Source organism: Rhinolophus sinicus, chromosome 17 (genome assembly GCF_057876585.1).
Source record: "Rhinolophus sinicus isolate RSI-liver-muscle chromosome 17, RSI-T2T, whole genome shotgun sequence".
Taxonomy (NCBI): Eukaryota; Metazoa; Chordata; class Mammalia; order Chiroptera; family Rhinolophidae; genus Rhinolophus; species Rhinolophus sinicus.
Genome location: NC_142517.1, coordinates 120,985,745 through 121,011,320, shown reverse-complemented (window position 1 = coordinate 121,011,320; position 25,576 = coordinate 120,985,745). Strand labels below are relative to the sequence as shown.

The following is a 25,576-nucleotide window of genomic DNA, read 5'->3' as shown; positions in this document are numbered from 1 at the left end:
ACAGTGGTAGGTGGTGGGCCACAGGGAACGGAGGCTCAGTCACGGGGTAGCGATACTTGCCATACATCATTGAACAGGATGGAAACTCAAAGTATTTTTAAAATGAAGGTATAGCTTCAAAGAAACGGACTGGCGGCCTTGGTGTGGTGCACACGTTCCTCCCAAGACCACGCTCCTGCCAGCTGTCAGGCAGCCCCTTTTACACCTTTCCCCGAGGTCCCAGAGCAGACCCGCCTGCCCCCAGCAGTTCGCCTGCTGGTTTCTGAAAGCCAGTGTTCTTTCTCCTTACTCAGACGAGGGGGAGGCCGCACAAGGGAGGACCCCTTGCTCATGCAGCTCATCAGGGGTGCTCATGCCTAACCTTTCCACCCCACACTGCACACAGCAGCTCCCGGGCACCCTGGTCAGGTGGGAAAATGCCCCTAGGGTTAGCCCTGTTCCATCACGAGGAGAAAGAGCCCCCTTGATGGGGTCCCCTCAGATTATACATGTGGCCACGTTCTGATGTCAGGGAGATGGGATAAGCTATCTGCAGGGCACAGTGATGAAAAAGATTGCTCCAACGCAGGAAACTGAATTAAGTTTCATTTATTCTAGGGCAAACTCAAAAGGGTTTTTTTGTTTTCTTTTTTAGCAAATCCTAGCACATTATTAACAACAACAAAAAATCTGTACATTTGCCATGATACACTTGAAAGTGAAACAAATAAGATATAAATACAGATAATGGATGTAACATGAAAAAGCCAAAAAAGAAAAAAACAAAAAACGAAAACAAAAACCAAAACAAAACAAAAAACAAAAACCCAACCTAGGGGTGTGGGGACCATGCGTGTGAACACAGCGCCGACAAAACTATTTTGGTGGCTGATATTTTTCAGAGCATTTATTTTTTCATTTTCAAACATCACTGTTAGCAAAGTCCTGTGGAATTCTACAAAGTTCTTATTTGCTGTTCTTCAATGTGTAGTATTATGCTTGATAAATAAGGGCGGCAGGGAAAGAAAAAGATGGAGACAAAAATCTGTTGCACCGCCCGCACAGGGCACTGAGAAGCTAGTGAGGAGCAGTCAGCCCCACGGCTGTGCGGGCACTGGGCCAGAGCACACTCAGGTGGGCTCTGGGGGTCCTGGAAGTCAGGTAAACAGGGGCGGCAAACTCAGTCTGGGTGCTTTGTTCTTCTGAGTTCTGTTGTGTCATCTGAACAGGAGCCCTGCAGGGAAGCGGGCAGGTGGCTGCAGCTGTCAGGATGCCGAGGGCAGCGGGCCCGGCGTCCCTCCCTGTGAGGTGGCGGCAGCATGCGAGTGTCCTCGGAGGCGGGCAGCGGTTGGACTGAGGCCAAGAGATCTGTGAGTGCCTGTATCTCTAAGTCAGGAGACCGAAGGTTGGGCAAGTGACATCAAGGCGAGCCCTTTGTGAGGACGATGAGGACATCCGGCAATGTTCAAGATTTCTTCCCCACTGGAGGCGGGGGCCATGGTGACCTGGGAGTCACAGAGTTGAGGGAGAAGGTCCACCCAAACACATGAGGCATAAAACAACTCATAAATAACCTAGCTAGTTACAGGTCTCTACAACGGAGCAGTCATCAAAGACGCTCTGCTGACTCACTTGTAGAGTGTAAAAAAGAATCCCATTAGTGAAATATTAACAAACAGTATTTATCAATGAGAATAAGGCCTGGTCCTGCTATGTTTTGAGCCAAAAATAAGCCAATAATATTAAACCACTTAAAATGCACCCCTGAAGTTCTCTCAACAGCAGCAGTGGGGTACTCCCTACATGTGCGAGATACCCCTACACACACACACATACACACACACGCACGCACACACAGTGAAAGCACCCTGGCTTCACTGTTCCTGGACCTTCATTTTCAAAGCCTAGCTCCAAATAACGTAAAATAAAATCTGAATGAAAATGAGTTACGTTTGCTATAGTGTCTTTCACAACTCCCAACATCAAAGCTGGAGGGTCAGAACAGACTGGGGTGTGGAGGTCGGAGGTGAGAACCACACAACCTCGGCTTCTCAGCACTGCCAGCTGAGGGGACTCTGCACTGAAACAGCAAACACCTCATTAAAAATTAACATCAGAATAGGCATTTTCCTATGGAAAAAAAATCAGTTTCAATTTAGAGTAGTTAGGAGATGACAGAAATCTTCATGATTGCATAAGAATTTCCATTTGGCTTTAAGAATTTTACTCAAAACTTATTTAACCATACTCCACACTTCTATAGTTACTTTGGAGCATTCAAACCCTCAAAAAACTTTTTAAAAGGGGCAGTTTCTCTGGTAATTTTTTTATTGAAGAAAAGGAAACACTCTAAAATTGTGTTTCAAATCCTGTTTTTCTGCAATTTGCCACTCACCATAATCACTTTTTCCTCAAACAATGACTGTTTTAACACATGATCAAGGAAGCACTTCAGTCCATAAATTAAAAAAAATAATAATTCTGATACCTGGTTTCTCTAGACTTTTCTTCGATCTTAATCCCAAATTAAACAGAGAAGTCAAAACTGAGATGGTAGAGTTGCCACTTACTAGATCAAATGAAAACCTTTTAAAATTGAGCAGCTTAAGCAAAGGATGGCAGAGAGGAAAAAAGATGGCGCCACGCCAGAATCACCAAAGACCAGGGTTGTGAGAGAAGCCCTGTTAAAACAGTGTTTTCTAAAGATCTTAGTAGCAGAACAAACTACTTCCATATCTTCTAGTGTCACGAAATGCCATTTTAGGCATCACCAACCGATGCAATACATTTACGTCGATGTTTTTGTTTGGGTATAAACTTTGTGGATTCTTCGGAGTGGAAGCTCTGGGGAGGGGGCCGACAGCATCACGGCATTGCTCCGCGGGCTGGGAGCCTGTCCTGGAAGAAGACCCTCCTAAAACCACAGTGAGGGCAGTCAGCCTCCAGTCTTGAAATTATAAGCAAAATTCTACTTGTTTTGTTAAAAAGCCATCTTCAGGCTTTTCTCCGTTTCTTGCCAAGACTCCGATGCGCATTCTCAGTAGGTCTCACAATACAATTTAAAGATGCACAACCCTTCCATGGTGTTAGCTGTGAAAGTGGGCGGCGCCCCCCACAGGCCACACCCAGAAGAAAGTGAGCTAAGGTGAAAGAGAAACACACATTGACACACCCTCCTCAACTCTGTTAACTGAAGAGAAAATGCTATTTCCTACAACGATTGGGTAAAGAGCTCTGATTTTTAAAAACCGCACCCCGCACACATGTGTTTAGGACCTCAGCAGGCTGTGTAAGACATGTTTAAGTATGGCTCTTTTCTGATTCCTTTTGCTTTGCTTTGTTTACATTCAATACCAGCAAGACTCTACACAAAAGCTGGAAGGGACCAAAATACTGATTGTAATAAATATTTGCAGGCCTCCTTGCCCTGACTGGGCAGCCGATGAAGGGGAGGGGAGGGTCTCTGAGAGGCACCCCGATTGCTTCTAGGGCAACACAGACGCGGCGTCGCCATTAGCTGTGTGTGGAGACGTCCGAGGAGGAGCTGCTGTTGCTGTTCGTGGTCTGGGCCCTCTTTATATATAAGTTTAGTAGCTTCATCTGCAAAGATAAGGTACAACTGGATTAGCAGCAGGAAAAGCAATCAGAAAGTAGAAAACAAGGAGGGAAACCCCAGGTGACAGTAATAGCACGTCCCTTAATTAGAAACTCATTCTCCAAGTATTTACTGAGCGCCTCCTCCTTATCCCACACATATGCTGGGGCCAGTGACAGGGAAGAGGCCAGAGTCTAGGGGACAGGGAAATGCATGGCTTATGACAGAAGGGAAGAAACATGCGATAATGGGCTATTAGGACTCCCTGGGATACGGCAGATGAGGGGCAGACCCACACATTCAGGGGCGACGGCAGCCAATGGGAGGTGCCCTCCAGGCTAGCGGAAAAGCAGGCGGAGAGCCCAGGCTTCACAGGGATAAAGTAGCTAAGCCAAGATTAGAAGTCAAGTTTTCTGACTTTCACACCTTTGCTGACGCGGCTCCTCCCACCTCACACCTTCTCTCTCCACCTCCATTTCTGCCTCCGGACGCTGTGGCATCTGCCACCTACTACCTTAAAGGCCACCTCCATCAGGTTGTCCCTCATCTGTTCATTTGGATGTGACCGTTCCTTCCTTTCCACTCCTGTGCCACTCCCACCCCCACTGCAACTTAGCACATGCCACCTCGTGCCACAGGGAGCAGTGGACTTCTGGCAAGACTGGACTTCCTTAATGCCAGACACTGTGTCACTAACTAACATCCTCCCTGATGGGCGCAGCGCTTGGCAGTGAAAGGGCTTTCATATCTGAGACCTCATCCGGTTTGAATGTAAGCCCCCCCTAAGCCCTCAAGATAAATAAAGCAGCACATAACATAGTAGGTTCTTAAATACCGTTGGCACGTCACTAAGTTCATGTTATGTTGAGAATTTGCCCGATCATATTAAGAAGAGAAACAGATATTTGCAGAAGCAGAATGCCTATAGTAGAATCTATGTGAGATATGACATACTATCTACAGCCTTGTACCTGCCTCGCTCTAAACAGGCTGTAAGGCTGAGACAATTATCAGGCAGCCGGGGGAGAAGAGGCTGGTCTCGGGGGCCCATGAAGAGATGCTCAGGGTGGTGTGTGTGGCACACAGGAAGCAGTTACCTCTGATGACCGGGGCGACAGGAAGAGCGAGTGTACAGAGCTCCTACCAGAGGGAAAGGCACCCTGGCCCCGGCCCGCACCAAGCTGCTAGCTATCATGTACACATACACAGAGGCTGACATAGACTGCTGCGTTGTGGGTTTCCCACACATGGAGTCTGCAGTGAGCACCCTGGAGCTTGCTACTTTATTCAACAGCCCATCTCTGTGATCTCCCCACGCCGGGACCTGCAGTGCTTCTTTCACCTGCAGTGGACTATGTCATGTGTTAATTTACAGTATATGTCAGTTTGCTTTTGATTCCCCACCTTTAAATGTCTTAAACATTTTAAGATAATGCAAGTGCTATGATGAAAGTTCCACCACTTTACTCAAGGATTTCAATGCTGTAAAGCTCAGTGTGATACGTCCAGGCCCAATCAGGTTCAAGGGAAACCCTGGCACATTAGACAAAGGACTGACCTGAGGCTCAAGAGTTCTAAAACCAACTCCACACTAACTAGTCATGTGACCTCGGGCAAAACAGTTTCTAAACCTCAACTACTCCACCTGCAAAATGAAGAGCAACAACACTTCCAAGGAGCTTCTGCAGGTCCTTGTTCCTAAAATGTGTCCTCTGAACACACGGTTCTACCCAAGTTGTTCACGCTGCTACTTCCTGTACGTTGGTCCTTTTTCTCTCCTGGGCAACCCACCCCCATCCTGCCTAGTCCACTTCCTCCGAGAAGTCTCCTCTTCCTCCTACTCCAGTGGGCCCAGGACCCAGCAGTCAGAGCCTGTTTCACTCTGTCTACTGCCTGCTGGTCACTCCAAGGCGGCTGTACAAGTTTCCTTCTGTGTCAATCCCATCTCCCAGCTGTATTTTATGCTATTTCAGGGCAGGACGAGTTTTTGCTTTTCCCACATGCTTTAGCATAGTGTAGTGAAGAAAGCAGGTTCCTAATACATACTTGTTGAATCAGAGTTTTTTTTTTTAGAAAAAAAAAATGATCTAGAAGACAAGACAGTTATATTTCTGTGAAAGCCGGATTAAAAAAGAGCTGTGAAACATTGTACAGGGATGGCTGTACAACCAAAAGTACAAGGATGGAGCTATATATATCACAAAAATGGACTTTAAACAAAAAATGGTTACAAGAGACAAAGAAATATATATTAATAAAAGGTCAATACAGCAAAAACATATAACAATTATAAACATTTATGCATCTTAATAAAACGCCATCAAAATAAACGAAGCAAAAATGGACAGAATTAAAGAGAGAAACAGTTTTACAATAAGAGTTGGAGACTTTAATAATGGAAAGAACCAGAGAATAAGGAGGAAAACAGAGGACTTGAACAATACAATAAATCAACAAGATCTAAGAGACATAGCAGAGAATTCTACCCACCAACAGCAGAATATACATTCTTTTCCAGTGCATGTGGGCATTCTCCAGGATATATTATACTTTAGGACACAAATCTCAACAGATTTAAAAAGATAAATACACAAAGTAGCTTCTCTGACCACAACCAAATGAAATTAGAAATCAATAACAAGAGAAAACTGAAAAATTCACAAATGTGTGGAAACCGAACACACTTAAAAAAAAACCCCAAAAAACAATGAAGAAATCACAAAGAAAATTAGAAACTATCTTGAAACAAATGAAAATGAAAACATAACATACCAAAACTTACAGGATGCAGCGCAAAGAGGGATATTTACAGCTGTAAACGTTTATATTAAAAAAGAAAGATCCCATATCAACAACTTAACTTTACATCTTAAGGAACTAGAAAAAAATAAACTAAGCCCAAAACTAGCAGAAGGAAGGAAATACTAAAGATCAGAACAGAGATAAATGAAATAGAAAAATAGAGAAAAATCAATGAAACCAAAGGTCGATTCTCTGAAAAAAACAAAAAAAAGAAATTGACAAACCTTTAGCTAACTTGACTAACAAAAAAAAAACAAAACACTCAAGTTACTAAAATCAGAAATGAATGTGGACATTACTACTGGTTCTACAGAAATCAGAAAGATTATAGAAGAATACTATAAATAATAGTACACCAACAAATTAGATAACCTTGATGAAATCGACAATTTCCTAGAAACACAAAACCTACCAAGATTGAATCATGAAGAGAAAATCTGAACAGACCTATAACTAGTGAGGAGATTAAATTGTAATAAAAAATCTGACAAAGAAAAGCCTTGGACCAGATGGCTTCACTGGTCCAAACATTTAGAGAATAAAATGCTCCTCAAATATTTCCAGAAAACTACACAGAAAAGAACACTGTCAAACTCACGCTATGAGGTTAGTATTGTTCTGATACCAAAGCTCGACAAAAACATTACAAGAAAACTACAGTTTCCTTATGACTACTGATACAAAAATCTTCAAGACTAACAAACTATATTCAACAGCACATTAAAAAGTTTATACACCATGACCATTTATGCACTGAGTGGAATTTATTTCTGAAATATAAGGATAGTTCAACACATGAAAATTGATCAAGATAATACAACACATTAACATAATGAAGGAAAAAAACCCCACACGATTATCTCAATTGATGCAGAAAACGCATTTGACAAAATTCAATACATTTTCATGATAAAAATACTCAACATACTAGGAATAGAAGGAAACTACCTCAGCACATCCAAAGCTACATATATGAAATGCCCACAGTGAACATTATGTTTGATGGTGAAAGACTGGAAGCTGTTCCTCTAAGATCAGGGACAAGGCAAGGATACCTGCTTTTTATCAGTTCTACTCAATATAGTACTGTAAGTTCCAGCCAGAGCAATTAGGCAGGAAAAGAAATAATAGGCATCCATACTGGAAAAGAAGTAAAATTATCTTTGAAGATGCTATGATCCTATATGTAGAAAATCCTAAAGATTCCACAAAAACTGTTAAAACTAATAAGTGAATTCAGCAAAATACCAGGACACAAAATCAACGAGCAAAAACCAGTTGCATTTCTATATACTAACAATGAAAAATAAACAATCGAAAAGGAAGTTAAGGAAACAATTCCATTTACAAAAGCATCAAAAAGAATAAAATACTTAGGAATTAACTAAACCAAAGAAGTGAAAGAATTGTACAGCAAAAACTATAAAATGTTACTGAAAGTAATTAAAGACATAAATAAATGAAAAGATATCCCATGTTCATGGATTGGAAGAAAATGTTGTTAAGATGTCAATACTACCCTCAAAGCTATCTAGGGGCAATAAAATCCCTATCAAAATCCCAATGAGGTTTTTGCAGAAATGAAAAATCAACCTTAAATTCATATGGAATCTCAATAGACCCCAAATAGCCAAATGATCTAGAAAAAGAACAAAGCTTAAGGACACCCAACTTCTGATTTCAAAACTTACTACAAAACTACAGTAATCAAAACAGTGTTGTGCTGCCACAAAGACAGACATATAGACAATGGAACAGAACAGAAAGCCCACAAATAAACTCTCACATATGTGATCAAATGATTTTTTACAAGGGTGCCAAGACCATTCAATGGAAAGGGGTAGTCTTTTCAACAGATGGTATTGGGAAAACTGGATAATCACAAGAAAAAGAATGAAGCTGGACCTTTACCTAACACCTACACAAAAATTAACTCAAAATGGATCAGGGACCTGTGTATAAGAGCTAAAATAATAAAACTTAAGAAGAAAACATTGGACAAAAGCTTCATAACACTGGATTTGTCAATGATTTCTTGAATATGACACCAAAAGTACAGCAACAAAAACAATAATAGACAAACTGGGCTTTGTTAAAATTAAAAATGTTGTGCATTAAAAGACAAGGAATTAATAACCAGAATATATAGAGAACTTCTAAAACTCAACAATAACAAAAAACCAAACAACCCATTTCAAAAATGGGCAAAGGACTTGAACAGATATTTCTTTGAAGAAGATATATAACTGGCAGACAAGCATAAGCGTATGAAAAGATTCTCAGTATCAACAATCATTAGGAAAATGTAAATCAAAACAGTACCACTTCACACCAGCTGTTAGGACGGCTACTATCAAAAAATGAGAATACAAATGCTGGAGAATGTGGTGACACTGGAATCCTTGTGCACTGCAGTGGGAATGTAAAATGGTACAGCTTCCATGGAAAACAGTTTGGCGGTTATCACATAAGCCAGCAATTCTACTCCTGGATATATACCCAAAAGAACTAAAAGCAGGGTCTCAAAGAGATATTTGTACACCCATGTTTTTCGCAGTATTAGTTACAACAGCCAAAAGGTGTAAACAGCTCAAGTGTCCATGACCAAGAAGTGAACAAGCAAAATGTTGTATGTACAAACAATGGAATATTGTTCAGCCTTATAAAGGAAAGAAATTCTGACACATGCTATGACATGGATGAACCTTGAGGACATTATGCTAAGTGAAAGAAGCCAGCCACACAAAGCCGGGAAGTCCCCTTGTATGAGGCACCTGAGTAGTCACATTCAAAGGCAGAAAGGAGAATGAATGGTGGCTGCCAGGGGCTGGGGGAGGGGGATGGGGCGTTAGTTAATGGGCTCAGGGTTTCAGCTTTACAAGATGAAACGACATCTGTGGATGGATGGTGGTGATGGTTGTACAACAGTGAATGTACTCAGTGCCAGTGAACTGTACACTGGAAATGGTTAAGACAGTACAGTTTACGTTTATGAGTATTTTACCACAGTAAAAAAAAAAAAAAATTGAGAAGAAGGAAAAAGAAAGCTTGCTCAGGGTCACACAGCTAGTAAGTGGGGGACAGAGACAAGAAGGCAGGTGTTCTGACCCGAAAGCCAGTGTTGCTGCCACAGCAATGGGACACTTCTCAAAATGCCCCCACAGGTTCCTCTCTCCCTGTCCCTGCATCAGGCCTTTGTCTACAGAACCTGGTACCATTTATTAACTTAAGTAGTGGAAGGTGGTTGTGATAGGCCTTGGTTACAGAGAAACAGGAAGCTACAGCTTGATTCTATCTACTTCTAGTCTAGGCCACTGATACAGACTTAGCACCATGTTCCGTCAGCTACCCAGCTGGGTTTTTTATGGGAGGGAGGGTATTTATTTGTTTTAGGAGATATATATTAGACACTATTGAGTTCATATTAACACACGCGAGTTACCACGTCTAAAATCGTAATGGCTGGATGACTTGGGCTACCAAACCAGACAGGTGTTACGGCCAGCCTCCCTCAGCCCTTTGAGCTGACTGCAGTTAAAGTGGGGGATCAGGATGTGGGCTCTAGACTCAAGGCCACCACTGAGAGGGACAGCACAGGCCAACTGCAGGAGAAAGGCAGGAGAAAACACCTGTATTTTCTCAGTCCCTTATTGTAGGGGTCAAATGAGATGACAGGACAGCTCCCTTACTCAGGAAAGCAAGCGTGCCAGCCAAACCGATGTGTGACTAACATTCATTGTGGATGAATTTTCTATTTTAGAAATCCAACTCCCTCTGTGAATGCTCTCTTCTAGGCCCTCACTGCGGCCAGGAACCACCTACAAACCCCTGATGGAGGGAGAAGGAGAGGGGTTCCTGGCCTAGCACACAGCTCGTGAGTCTCGGCTCCGTACTTGTCAGACCGTGGTTAGGGAAGGTCGAGGAGGAGCCTGTGTAGGAGCAGAGAAGGAAAGAGATGCTGGAAAATGGCATCAGGTGCAGCAGCGCCCAAACATGTGTCCACACCTGCCTCGCTCACGTCTTCCAACCTACACGCTTGTTTGTCTGCGAGAGCAGTGAAGTTCTCCTTCTGGGCCAGTGAGTGGTTCTCAACTGTGCCCCACAGGGGACATCTAGCCATGGGTGGGGACGCTAGTGACTGTCATGGCTGAGGGGTGGGGTGTGCTACTGACATCCCAGGTGGTGGGTGGTCAGAGATGCTGCTGATCCGGCAACACCCAGGACAGCCCCCCACAACCTGGGGCCTGACGTGTCTGTAGTGCCGAGGGTCCTGCAGCCCTGCTCTGGACAAAGGTGGGCAGAGCTCTGGGAGCAGGCTCACACTGTGATGCTCACCAACTGTGTCCAAAGAACGTTGTATTGGAAAAGGAACAGGTGGTAACTTGCTGATTCCTTGTCTCCTAAGGAGCTCTGCTTGGACCACACCACCGCCAGGCACTTCTAACTCCATTTCGATGCACCGCCTCCTCAGGCAGCCCCGCCCCCAAGGGATCCGAGGCCCCGCCTCCTACCCCCTTGCTTCTCCTGCCAGAGCCTGGGGTTTCCTCCCTGCCCTCACCTGGCAGGTTCATCAGATCTAAGTTTACCTTTAAACCAATAAGCACTCTAGCCACTCTCATCTTCAGTGAGCCAAGAGTCCTTTTGTTCTATTTTCTGCCTGACTCTCGAATACTCAAAGGAACTTGAGAGGCAGGCTGGTGAGTGAAAAGCCTGGCTTCGGGAGTAAGATCACTGTGTACCTTTGGACAGGTTAATCACGGGCTAAGTGTCCTTATCCCACAGGGCAACGTTGTGCTGAATGAATGAGTCCACACGTGCAAAGTGTGGAGGACAGCGGCCGGGACTTGGCAGGTACAAGGCAAGAGTCAGCTATCATTCCTGTTGATGCTACGAGAAACCCAGTCCCGACTCAGCAATTTGTTAATCTAGCAGGTAAATTTCCTTAGTGTTTCTGTGAGAGAAGACAAGCTGGTCTCTAAACAGTCATCTTCCCTTTGGGAATAAGCTAGAAGCTCAAAGCTATCATTTCAAAAACAGGTGTTACCACAGATTACGCTGTAACTTAACGTGACTTCATTATACAGTTGTTCACTTTTCTCATTACAAAGAGGCTTTTGGAGAAATGAGGCCCAGCTACAACATACATGATGAGAAAAACTTGTCTGGGGTCCAGAGCCGCAGACAAGCTGGCAGAGCCCAGGTATGTGTATCAGTCCCTGTAACACTATACGTACCTTGCTCCCTGTGAGCTGTGCGAGGTGAGGTTTCAGCTCTTCTCCAATTACGGAATAAATTGCCACTAAGCAAAACACGCTGGCCTTCCGCACACTACTTTCAGTGTTGTCATAACCCTACAGAGTCAGAAGAGGAACACAAAAAGGAAACGAGATCAAAGATTTGCTTCAGTCACTATTTCATCAACATTGCCGCAAATGCCCTTATAGTTCAACCTTGGACTTGTCAAAAGCAACCAGGATACACCTTAGCTCTGCGACTGAACCCAGGGAGCTTTTGCCCCAGAGGCCAAAACTTAATGGTGTTGAGTGAGGGGGCTCCTGGGCTCTGGGAGCAGGAGGCTGGCGAGCTGCAGACTGGTCTGCGTCTGCACAGGGTGCTGCTTATAATGAGCGGCCACTGTACTGTCACCGAGAAACGTCATGAGAGACAGAATGAGAAAAGGAAATTAAGAGGGAAAAATAACTTGCTTCTTTCTTGTTTCTCCCAATGGTAAAACCAATTTTGTGTGAAAATCCCTTTAAGGAAATGAGAACTACTTCACTGGTCTTACGGGCAAACCTCTCTACCATCCTGAGACGGCTGGGGAATGTCCGGACAGCCTGACATTTGGTAGTGTCCCTATACAGCTGGACCTCCACCCACTGGTCAGCGTCATCCCCACCCCACACCAAAGGGACTACCTGCTGTTCTCCAAAGCCCCCAGGATTTTTCAGCCATTGTGTCTTTCCCTCTGCCTGGAATAATCCAGTCCTTAACAGTATATATTTAAATCCCCAGGCCACATGCTCTGCAAACAGCAGCATTTATTAAATGTGAAGCTGATCTCTCTACCCTGCCCACTGAAATCTCTTTCTAGGACCCATTTAATACCTCACCTACGAGCCTTCTCTTTGCCACCCTGCCCTGGAAATTACCTCTCCACCGCTGATCTCCTCCCTACCTGGCGCCAGCATCGCTAGCTGCCTGCACGGCGGTACTGTGTCCCATGGCAGAGAACATCCTGTGGCAGTGCCCCAACAGTGGAAGACATCTGTACCTTCCAGAGTCTGTCTAACGCAACGCCTCATGCTTAGAAGGGTTTCAGTAAACATTTGCTGGATATATGAGAGCAAGGACCATTACTTGTTTTGCACCCCACGGCCCACCTGCCTAGGGCTGGGGCCCACAGACGTGCAACAAGGGTTTGTTGAAGGAATGGACAGAAAAAAGAAAATCAAAACATGTTTACACTACACAGTTCGCTCTGGGAGCCGCAGTTCTAGGCTGCCAGGAAAAGCTTCCTGCTACATCAGAGGAGGGTGGGCTAGAAGACAAGCGAGAAAGTGTGAGGCATCCAAACCACGTGGCCTCCCGGGTTCTAACCACAGGTCACTATCGGCCTTACCTGTCTGCCCCCCATCACGTGAACCAGGAGAGCCGAGTCCCACCTCCCTCTGAGTGGCGCAGCCACGTCCCAGGCCACGCCGCCGCAGGGCTTACCTGCAGCAAGCCGGGGATGATGTCTGCGAGGAGCTGCAGCAGGGACTCCCTGGCGATCCTCTCGACGACCTTGGTCTGCATCTTGATGGCAGCGAGGTTGATGGGGTAGTCGGCCGTCTGGATGATGGGGCAGAGCACTTTGATGCACTGCTCGGGGTGGATGGAACTGGCCAGCGTGGACGCAGCCTCCTCGGCAGCTCTCACCACCTGAAACCCAGGTCCCCCAAGGAGTGAGCTCCACATACTGCTGGAGGGCAAAGATCCAGTAACACTGCTGCCTAATTTCAGAGGCCAAATGACAGACTTCACTTAAGGCCACATAGCAGCCATCACTTCCTCTGGCCAATTTTGTTAAACAAAGTAATAGAAGAGTAGTTTGGAGGGTAATTTTATAGAGAAATGGGGCCATGGGAAGGCAGGTACAGGGGATTCTGGCAAAAATCTTAGGTTGGAAATGTGGTTCTCTGAGTCTAGTCTACCCCCCACAGCAGCAGCAAAGTCTCCGAGAACCTGTTAGAAATGTAACTTCTCAGGTCCCACCTGGACCTGCTAAATCAGAGATTGTGGGGGTGGAGCCCAGCAAGCTGTTTTAATAAGTACGTGGGAGATTCTTCAGTACATGGAAATTTGAAAGTCTCTGCCCTAGCAGATTAGGACCTGGAAACATAAATGCTTTCCAACGGCGTGTGGGCCACCAACTGGAACCACTGAGAGAAGCCTGGAAGGAAATCAGAATGACCTCGAGACTTACTTTCCACGGAAGTGCCTAAGTGCAAAGTGTTTTCCTGAGGAGCCTCTTTTGGAAAGTTGCTTTTCCAGCAATCTGTGCTCAGGGTATCACCTCATGGCCAAAGAGCAGCCTCTGGCCTCTGATGGGATCATGCTGCACTGGGACACGACGGTCACCAGAAGGGCCACGGAGACCTTTGTTACAATGGTGAACTCCTAATGCAAAACCCAGTGAGGAAGGAGAGCCCAGGGCTTGGGCTCAGAGAGCTGGAGGCAAAGCCTAGTCATGCCCTTCCCGCATGCTAAGCCCTCATTTCCTCATCTGTGAACAGGCATGTCTCAGAGACCATAAGATGGTGGTACTGAGACGTACTCGATATTCAGGAAACGGTGGTTACTACTAATAATGGCATAGGAGTACATACCGTGTTTCCCCAAAAATAAGACCTAACCGGAAGATAAGCCCAGGCATGATTTTTCAGGAGGACATCCCCTGAACATAAGCCCTAATGTGTCTTTTGGAGCAAAAATTAATATAAGACCTGGTCTTGTTTTCAGGGAAACACGGTACATAAAGGATGTATGAAGACCCCAAGCCATCAACAGGTATGCATTTTCTTAGAAAACACAATGGAAATCTAACACTTTTCTCCTCCTGGAGAAATGTCCAGGAATGAGCCGGACTGAAGAGGAGAATTCCATCAGATTCTCCTCTGCTTTGTGTCCTGCTATTCAAAGGCAGTTAGCTTTGCCTTTACCTCAGCATCAAGACCAAGGCTACCAGCTCAAGCGTCTAAGCATCCCAGCGCTCTGTGGTTTAAGCAGAGACTGACAAAAACAGCACAGAGACCACTTGAGCAGTGTCTTCTAGTCCTGGGCACGAGCAGGCGAAGTCAGAGCATATGAGCCCAGGAGGGCAGGAGACACCGAAAGTCAACCCGAGCCGCAAGGTGGACGCAGGTGCCACCAGTGACTGTGAGGAGGCACTGTCCGTCAGAGCCCTGGGTTCTCTCTCGAGGAAGGGCTGAGTCAGATCTCAGGGCTCCAGCGTAGCTTTGGGACAGGATGCCGCTCAGCCTTGCATTCAGCCTGGGCCACACTGTCTGGGAATGGGGCTCGCTGATTGGAGCCTGCTTCATTGGACACGTGTCTGCTCTACTCTTGGAAGATAAAGGAAAGTCCTTTCCACACCAGGGAACTGGAGTCATCTCACTTAAAAATCCACATATTGGGGCGGCCGGTTAGCTCAATTGGTTAGAGAGCGGTGCTCTTAACAAGGTTGCCAGTTCGATCCCCACATTTGCCACTGTGAGCTGCGCCCTCCACAACTAGATTGAAACAACTACTTGACTTGGAGCTGATGGGTCCTGGAAAAACACACTTAAAATAAATAAAAGTTTTAAAAGAAAGTTCCCATATTTAGGGCTTTTAGTGGGTTGCTAATAGTGGGTTTTTCACTAAGCTCCAGTCTGGCTACTCATACCCCAATAGCCGGCATTTAACACTACAAAAAATCTAGAAAGAAATGCACAAAATGTTAACACTCATTATCTCAGAATGGTAAGATTAAGGGTAATTTTATTTCATTCAGATTTTTTATATTGAAAAATTACAATGAGTATCACATGAGCATTTGTAGCAAGGAAAATGTATTCATAAAAATCTACTTAAAATGCTTTTTGAGTTAGCAGTGCAGCCCTCGGTTCAAGGAGGAAGGTACTAGAGTGCTGCACTCCAGGGGAGGCAGCCCTCGTACGTCTTCCTGAACTGAACCTGACCCCTGGCAGGGAGCAGGTACTCCTGGGGTGTTAGCTGAGCCTGCTGCCTATGTAACACTATAATGTATAGTATTATAATTATTATTACTATTTCTGCTTACCTCCGTTTCCATAAACTCTCTTCTGCTAAACAGAAAACTCATTGTCCCTTAAACAAACGTGCTGAAACATGTGCCCTCCTGGCAGCAGAATCAGCTGCTTCCCTCAGTCCTTGAGTTTCTCTTCATTTCTCGCATCAGATGTAGATTGCTTTGTATTCTTGCTGACATGTCCATGTGTGTTTCTACTTCCCCAACAGGCTGCAAAGGCCCAGCAGGCAGGAGCTGGAATATTTCTTTTGTACCCCAAAGTAGGCAGCAAGGCTGGGCACTCACCAGCTAGCTGTTCAACACTTACTGAGGGGCTGAATTTCATTCTCCTGTCTGCTTGAGGCTTTGTTCCTGTTGAAATAAGTTCTACTTTCCTCAAATCTGAAAGTCACACTGCTTTCGTGTTGGAGGCCTTTTGGACTTTCCCTGGGAGAACCTGCTATCTCCTTAAAGCACTGACCCGGGCTGGGTGTCTCATTAAATAAATCATCCGTCATCACCTAGCCAGTGGGTTTGTGGACAAGACATACACCTGTGGGGACATACACCGCATTTACGTATTAATCCTTTCAGGAGCCAAAATGAAGACCCAGATCAGCGTGGTTCAAGGGTAAACACTGTGTACCTGTGAGAAGACAGGCATCCAGAACTTCTAAGATTTATCTGTGTTTCTTACGTAAGTGAAAGTTCAGGCTTTGCTGAAAAGCACTGTGGAGAGGTAATTTTAAGAGTCATGTTGTATTCTCAAAAAGGACGTAAGAGTCTTAGGAATTTCAAAGCCTAAGCAATTTTTTTCTCTCCACCCTTCCCTCTGCCTTCCATTTGTACTTTCATTTCATTCCGTGTGCGTCCATTCACTCCCACGTGTCAGGACTCAGCTCAGAGCTCAGACCAGAGGCGAGGATGCCTGGCAGTGGGCAGGGTGGGGGTGGTCCATGCAGAAAGGCAGTGTGACGATGCAAAGGCCCAGGGAATGGAGGATGAGGCCACGGAATCAGGCAGGGGCCAGACGGGGGGAATCTGCTGCCTGAGGAGCTTCCTGCAGTTGGCCAGGATGAGATGGAAGGAAGGCGGTGAGGGATAGGAAGCAGAAGGAACGTCTGCAGAAGCTTCTCTGGAGCTCTGCAGAAATTCCTCCAGCTCAAGGGCTCTTGGCCCTACAGAGCAAGCCCACCCTGCCTTTGCCTCCCCACAGAAAGCAAGTGGTTTGGGTTAACCAGGTTGCAGGCTCAGCTTTCCCAGGACCTCAATATACATGAACGGACTTCTGTGGCAGCAAGCACGAACTCAGTCCCACTTAGGGCACGTCACTCCACTTTACATACACATGGAAATAAGACTATTTGAAGAAGCCCACTCTGATTTTTTCTTGCCAGGTCAAGCTCTGCAAAAAACAGCTTTTTCTATACAGGTCCAGGAAAAGTAGAGTGCTGTCTGGCCTGGTGTGTGTGTATGACCTTTACCCTTTTACCCCGACCACGGCAGCCTCAGGGGGTGGAGGGCCACACTCCACCTCTGAGAGCAGTGTGGCACAATCTCAGGTCAACCCTCTGCCAAGACACTTCCTCGGTCTGAGCCACAATTTTTAAAAACGCTAAAATGAGGATTCAGAAACACCTACTTTTATGGTTATTTGGATAGAGAGAAATAACAAGGATGGTAGCTATGAAACACGTGGCTGTCAGCTAGGCCTTGCTGCAGGAACAATACCAGAGGTGGGGCTTGGCAGTGCAGGTAACTACTAGTGGTCAGCAGGCAGCCTGGGAGCTCCAGGGCTGCCGGAGAGCGGAGCTCTGACCGGAGGGCCCCTCCTACCCGGTCCGCTGCCCACATCGAGTGGGTCTGCTGCTCCAATAGCCTCTCCGAATGCTAAGCTGATGACCATGTAAACATTCTTCAATCCGGCATAGAGGGCCAACAAGCCTGGCGCCGGCCTGTCCAGTCCCATTTTCAGCCGTCTCTCCTCCTACGGCACCCTGGTAATACTGAGCTGAGGGCACGTCCTGCCAGCCACACGCAGGGCCCGGGTCTAATCCCTGCACTCTTTCTGCAGTGAATGTGGCTCACTCGTGTTCTTCACCTGGCTGGGCCAAGCCATCCCTCAGGACCCACACACCCCAACAGAACCTCCAGGAAGCCTCACGTGCACCCCTTGATCACTGCGCTCCAACATTCTGCTGAAATCGTCTCGCCCACTAGACGGAAAGTTCCGTGAAGGCAACCTCCCGTCTCAGCTGCCTTTCTACCCCCCGTGCCCAGCACAGTGCATGTCCAATACACATTAGGTACTCGAGAAATGTCTGTCAAACTGATTTTCCCGCACTGCATGTATTTTTAAAAAGGCTCACGACTGGCAAAGTCACCTCTTGGCATGCCTCACTGGTCTGCACTTACAAATTCTAACTGAGGAGCCAGTCCAGCCAGTGCAGAGGAAGGCCAAGATGCCCACAAATGACCAGCTGGGGTCAGGACAATCAGCCATCCAGGCCCAGAGTGTCCCATCTAGGTGACACGCTGGCAAGGGCACACATGTGCTGCTGAGTTTGGGTCAGCTTCTCCCAGTGATGTCGGAAGAGGGGTGGCGTACTTCTTAGACCAGCTCCATCACACATGGATTACCTAAGATGAAGTGCTTTTCTTCCTCCTCACTTCATGCGCCCATGCTCTGAAATCAACCCTTTCTACTGTAAGCAAGTGCTGCTCACAAGTCTCTTGACACAGTGGCCAGAAAGCTAAGTAATGCTAACCAACAGAGGAAACTTTGGGTCTTAGTTCTTAAACATGGAAAAAAAAAGTAAGAGAGTCAGAAAATACTGGATGATTTCATAGATACAGCCAAGTTAGAAAACAGTGATGTACAGGAATCAACATTTATGGTCCCAGCAGGAGGTGGGAAGTAGATCGGTGGGTGGGCAGACACAAGCTCTGGAGACAGACTGGGATTCAAGTCCTGGCCATGCCCCGTAACAGTCATGACAGGAGCAAACTGAAAACCTCCAGGCGCCTGTCAGGGATGCTACAAGCATTACGGAGACACGGATAATAAGTTGCCAGATTCACAGCGAGAACTCTGTCATATGTCTCCGTCTTCTCCAGTTCGTGCTCGACTGTCATTCATGCTAAAGTGAGTTACCCTGCAGCGAGCTGCTGGGGGAACATACTGTCAGATCTACCGAGGTCAAACCCAAACCCACGAGGAGCTTCCCTTTATACAACTCCATTAATCCTAGGTGTCACCTGCATGAAGCAGTTAATCCCATGTATCTAACACAAGGAGGTTTTCTGAAAGTAAACTGCCAGCAGCTGCACTTGAAGATGGTAAGTGTGAGGCCCTTTTTTACTGAGGTTCGAGAGAGTTTCCCAAGACACAGAGTTTTTGGCGAGGCAGGAAGGTGTTCTTGACTTCCCTCTCTATGCCAAACCCCAGCTTTTGGCGAACTGCCTGAATCAGGGGGAACTTCAGGTTTTGCTCCTGTGTTCTGTGTAACATAAGAAGCGAAGATTAAAAATGTAAGCAAACAGAAAGCAAAAGTCAACATGGGCAACAGAGAAAGGAGGACACGACTAGCGGACAAGGTGGCCAGCAGCAGCAAGGACTCAAACGGGGGAGGAGCACATCCATGAGAGCGGGATCAGGCAGGCTCGGGGCAGAATCCACCTGAAAGCTCTCAAAATGGTTCTATTTCTGATGATTTTACAGGTCTGGTTAGAAACAGGAATTCTTCCTTTTCTAAATTAGTGAAAAAATAGTGTCTAGCTAGGAAAAGCACAATTTCCTTATCTGACTTTTTTTAAAAAAATGAGATCATTACTCAGAATACTGATGAATGTTTGTTTAATGATAAGGTTTCTTTTAGAGCACAGAACTTGTCAAAATTTGAATTGCATGTTTTAAATCCACCAAGTTTGATTTGGCCCTCTCACAAACACATCAGAATAATTGGCTCAATAAAAATAAATTAAAAAACAAATGTTCAGAAATGATTGGAATCAAAGAACTCTTCCAAGGGGAGTACACCTAGTTTAGCTCCTCAATCATTTGGAAGCTAAGAAAAAGGTTGGCACCACCTTCTGGGAAAAGCTGGAAAGACCCTTATAAAAATAGGATTGACACGAGTTTGGTGTCCACTCGTATACTAGGCAAATTATGTCTGTGGTCACTGCTATAAACTCTGGGATTCAAGGTGCAGTGCCAACGTGGACCTGAAACTGATATGCGAGTCCATTTAGCTCGACTGAGTTTTGGATCTGGTTCTGCCATCTGGTGATCTTGGGGAAGATTTCTTCTGCTTTCTAGGCCTCAGTGCCCTCACCAGTAAAACAATGGTGAGAATCTGAACCAAGGTTTTTATACTATTGTGGATTATAAAACCGTATCCTCCACTCCTACTTGGTAAGTGCTCTCCCCTGAAAAAATGCACATACGAAATATTTCAGAAAGCAGATTCTGAATGAAATGATCTCTGACGACATAGCCATTGCACCCTGCCTGGGAAAGCAGATTCAGGGCAACTCTATCTGCAACGTGCTAACTAAGGCTCTCAGGTGGGAGACTTACTCTGTCCTCCCCCAAAGGACAGAACTAGGGCTCAAAGGGAAAATGCTGAGGAGCCTGGGAGCCCAGGACGAGGCTGTGTCCCGTCCTGGAGGCTCCTCTCTGCCTCTCCAAAGTCCATCTCTGAGAACTCATGGTCTTCTCCAGCCGAAACATGTTTTCCAGACACTCCAGTGTAGATAGTGACAGATTTGGCTAACACAGTAGTTCAAAGACACAAGTTGTGTTTTCATTGGAGTTTTAAAGTTAATTCAACCAAACTTAAAAGGCCTTTTTAGATGTAATTAGAGAAATGCAGTTCGATCTGCTTTGTGTAAAATTAAAACAACTCGACAACAATTCTATTCCTAGTCTGTCAACTTTCTTCAGTGGAAGAGGATACAAAAGACAGCATCTTCGGTTTCCAACGTCAGCCACCTCACACACCCGACGTTAACGTCAGCCTTGCAGCACACAATGCACCCCTGCTCCCCAACTCACCGAGCGTATGAGCATTTTAGGGACCCACAGAGCTTCTGGGACTTGTGCACAATCACACAGCCAGTGAACTGGCAAACGGAGGATGAGAACCCAGGTTTTCAAACCCCCAATTCAAAGGTTCCGACATTAAATAATGGCCCCTTGACTACTTTCTGCATATGTTCCCTCAGTAAGACGCCCTTTCTGAAGCTATAGGAGCTAGAGGGCAGGAGTCACACCTGGCTCCTCGGAGGGTCAGTTCACCAGAGAAGCAGAACACTCACTCCCTTTGCCCCGAGAACAGTGGGAGCAGCAGCTGCTGCTGCTATAAACTGGACACAGTGCGCGGCCCTTTACAACGACCCTGTGAGGTGGGCAACGGTATCTCCACCTGACACAGAAGACGAGGCAGCCTTGGTTCACACTCAGCCCAAGCACCCCTTCTAAGCGCATGCGCCTCTCCTGGCCACGCTGCCTGACTGCGTTAGAATCCTCTCCCTAACACCCTCCTCAGTCAGTGGCAGGTCCTCACCCCGCCGCCGCCGCCGCCACCGAGTCGCAGGTTCTAACACCTCAGGCACCCTTCCTTGACGATTCCAGCACACTCCAAACTTACATTTCACTCTGAACCACATGTTAATTCCTTTGCTTTAAACTCAGCTAAACCACAAGCTCCTTGAAGACTAGAGCACTTGCCCCCACCTCCACCCCCAAGCCCCTGCCGCCAATAATAAAACATTCACCAGAGTTTGCGTGAATAGTGTCAAGCTATCGGCTCAGCAATTCTGAACTTTTATATGACTATACAGGTCTCTGGTTTTGTCTTTTTGTTGAAAAGCAAACACAAAGGAAATGGGCTTCTGGCTGCATCTCAAGATTGGGCTCATGGAAAACTGGAGACTTAGAATCTATGAAGTGTCAGGTTTGCTACTCCGTGGCGACTTCTATCATCTTGAGGCTGCAGGAGACGTGGATAATCATCTAGTCCACTCCTTGGGCTAACAGATAAGAAAAACCAAGGTCCAGAGAGGTGAAGTAACTCCTCCAGGTTCACACCATGCACTGTTCTCAGAACCACTGACAGCACAGCATGGCTGCTGCCGGACTGGCTGCTAAGGGCCATTGCAGACTGCAGGGGTCCGGTTAAGAGGGTGACTGGAGAGTGTCCGTCCCTCCCCCCACTTCCACCCCGCCCCCAGCTTGAGTCTTTTAATGATCCCTCATTACCTGAAATGGTAATTTTTTTTCTAGTGGGAGGATTTTTTTTTTTTTTAAGTTTCAGGTGTACAAAGCAACATAATAGACATTTACACCCCTCACAAAGTGATAACCCACCCCCTAAGCTACTACCCCTCTGACACCTTACACAACTGTTACAATACTACTGACTACTTTCCTTATGCTATATTCCACCTCCCGTGGCTGTATATGCATATATTTACTTATACTTGACATACAGTATTATTCTACTTCAGCTCTTCAGGTGTAAAGTGCATTGGTCAGGCATCTACAGTTTACGACGTGATCCCCCGGTAAGTCCAGTGCCCACCTGGCACCTTACATAATCTTTGCAACATTATTGATTATATTCTCCATACTGTATTTCATATCCCCGTGGCTATATTGTAACTACTAATTTGCACTTTCTAATCCCTTCACTTTCCCCATCCCCTCCCTCCTACCATCTAGCAACCAACAATTTTTCTTTTATATCTCTAGTCTGTTTCTATTTTGTTTGCTCATTTACTCTGTTCTTTAGATTCCACATATTAGTGAGATCATATGGTATTTGTTTTTCTCAGTCTGACTTATTTCACTTAGCATAATGTTCTCAAGGTCCCTCCATGTTGTTGCAAATGGTAAGATTTCATTCTTTTTTTAAATTAATTTTTAAACAAATTTTATTGGGGAATATTGGGGAACAGTGTGTTTCTCTAGGGCCCATCAGCTCCAAGTCATTGTCCTTCAATCCAGTTGTGGAGGGCGCAGCTCAGCTCCAAGTCCAGGTGCCGTTTTCAATCTTTAGTTGCAGGGGGCGCAGCCCACCATCCCATGTGGGAATTGAACCAGCAACCTTGTTGTTAAGAGCTCGCACTCTAACCCATTGAGCCATCTGGCCGCCTCTCATTCTTTTTTATAGCCGGGTGGAGAGTGGTTTTAATTGGTGTTTGAAGCAGAACATCAGCTCACTAAAATGCTTTCTCTCTCACACACTCCTGCTCTTCTCTGGCCATGATATTCGCCAAAAGGTAAGACACATCATGCTTGCTGGGTGACGCAGAAGCCAGAAAACGAGTCCCCGAAAAGTTTTCTTTTAAAATCATTTTGGTCTGGCTTTGCTTTGTTAATTCCTTGAAGTCATAACACATAAAACTAAAAATGACTTAAAAACTCCTGAGACGTTTAACAGTGGTTGTTTTATATTTATCTAAGACTGACTTCCCCAAACAAGCCTGAGGCTGGAGTCTGATGCCTCATACACTGAGACTTGTGTGTGAGGCAAGAAATGTTTGGTGACCCGGGATAGTGATGTGAATATAGTGACATGAAATGACACGAACACTTTCCTCTTTTAATAGGCAAGTGTAATCGAATATTCACTAATGTGGCCAAGTTCAGAAAAAGCTAAGCCTAGTGATCAGAAAGTCTCGATTATAGATTCTCTTCAGGAAGTAGAGTTGGTGCTTCCTTTAAGTTTACGCACAAACAGTGACTGGCAGCAACAACTGTTCTTACACTGTGTGTGTATAAAATGATTCATAATTAGCATAGCAACTATTTACCAAGAAATGGGTCTTTTGAAACAGATAAGGATATCTGAGAACAGTTTAGGTAGCAATATGTGTACAGCACATGACATTTTTAAAAGTGTATTTCCATATTCCTATGTCTTTGATTCTCACATCCGTCACGCTTACATAGGTTTATAAAGGTGATGAAAACGAACAACACAGCTGAAGAGGAGGAGACACTGGACTGAAAACCAGGCTTTCTGTCTCACGAGTCATACCTCACAATGACCCCAGAATCTCAATTGTAGAATGAATTCTCTTACTAAATCCTCTCTTTATCAATGAGGAAGAGATTCTGTACCAGCCCTAACAAATAGATTACAACCTCTAAGAACAGAAAAATTAAAATTAATAGAATGTTCTTGAAAAACAGAAAATAGGCTTAAGATTTTAAAAGATCACGATCAAAGCCTTAGCCCTTTAAGATGCTTGCTAACAGCTACCACTCCTGTAAAGCACAGTAACTTCATTAACGAAGCACTGAAACTCAACAGCAAATTTTATTTACTGAAAAGATAAAAACGAGCAGTTAGATAATGAAAGAGATTTACTTATTCAAATAGAGAAGATGAAAACATGTCTAAAGTGACAAACACCAACTTTTTAAACAGAAACTCTAAACTGGTATCCAAATCCTCGACCCGGCTTGCTGCAGAATGTCAATGTTAGCTTAGGATGGATGATGCCTGAGACAAATTTAGTGCCTGGTACAATTTCAACATGTAAGAAAAATGTTTTGCACGCACAGCTCCTTTTAAATGACCCTGAGGAAACAGACCCTGGCCATAGGATAAAACAAGCATCTTATCATAAGCTCTGCCTTATTCATCTTCCATAAGGGCTTCTATGATGTATTTCAATTTATAGAAAATGTATTTCAAGAAGTTGTCCTTTGTGGCTAGAGCCTCGCAGTCAGAACTATAGCTTGCACAATGGGCCACCAGCACAGCAGGCAGAGAGGACATTTGATGCCAAGGTCTCTGAGAACAGCCCTGGGTCAACACACCGGGCCTCATGCTCTGCATCTCCTGCTGAAGCCTGGGTCCTGTCTGCGAAGACAAAACCAACTAGCTTCTTATGAGAAGGAAGTCCCGGGAAGTACTAATTAGACAGGCAAATAGAGCTGACTCTGTACGAGCAATATAGTAACTGGGCCTAGAAACATTCTGGATCCTTTCCAATGCATGTTTGAATAATGTCTGAATAAATGTTTGAATGCAACGATGAGAAAGTATAGTGACTAAGGAAATATTGTGTGCAAAATTATATGACAACACAATGGCCGTAACACAAACTTCATGTTCATGTGCATCTAACTATTTTGCCCTGAAAAACAAAAACAGAATAGAGATAGATTGGGTAAAAGAAGAGAAAGACTAGAAGAATTTTAAAGGAAAAGCAAAAGCAAAACAAAAACAAAAAGCATACCTAAAACCTAAACATACAGGTGCCCAAGTCAGGCGTGTCAGGCAAAGTGACAGTAAAGTTTCATAAGGGAAACATCAAGAGCAACCAAGTCAAGGTGAGTCGGAAAGTATGTGAAGCAGGGAGCCTGCCAATGAGGGTACGCCTTCCAGAACATAGTGTTTCTCCCCTGCTTTATCAGGTAATCAGTGACAGCAGGTGGAGACCCCTGGAAGACAGGAATTATGCGGCCACTGAGTGCTGCTAAATTTACTTTCAGCAGCAGATACTTTCTGCTTTTGTCCCTTAGACAATTTAAAGGACTTTCTTTCCTAAATTTCTCATTCTGCAGGAAAAATAAAAAATAAAAAGATCCCTCAAGAAAACAATAAATAGTAAATGGAGTATTTAATTCTGTTAACTTGTACTTTTCAGGGTCCACTGCCAAAGTTTCCAAGTTTAGGGTCAGGATGCCCACTTTCAAGGCAGACATCTTCCATGGGAAGAGCCAGTAAGTGCCACACACAGTAGATGGCTTAGTTTCACCTTAATGCCACATTCTAGGTATGTCCTAGATAGTGAAAACAACTGACATCATATATGTAAAAGAACTTCAGTTTTATTTCATTTTTTGTGCATGTATTCTCATTAAGGAGAAGTTACTGTGGTTAAGAAAA

At 45.1% G+C, this 25,576-nt stretch overlaps 1 protein-coding gene across 33 annotated transcripts in view; it reads right to left on the bottom strand.

Moving 5' to 3' along the window:
• Positions 1 to 573: 573 nt before the first annotated feature.
• The window catches only part of CLASP1 (cytoplasmic linker associated protein 1), a 248,687-nt gene continuing 223,684 nt past the window's right edge, over positions 574 to 25,576 (bottom strand). For all 33 annotated transcript variants that reach the window (XM_088793677.1, XM_088793690.1, XM_074334995.2 and 30 more), the window contains 3 exons: positions 13,094 to 13,300; positions 11,611 to 11,727; positions 574 to 3,579 (listed from right to left, as the gene is read on the bottom strand). In XM_088793677.1, the coding sequence (XP_088649803.1) occupies positions 3,493 to 3,579; positions 11,611 to 11,727; positions 13,094 to 13,300 (411 nt within the window). In that variant the 3' untranslated portion in view covers positions 574 to 3,492. The remainder of the gene's footprint in view (positions 3,580 to 11,610; positions 11,728 to 13,093; positions 13,301 to 25,576) is intronic.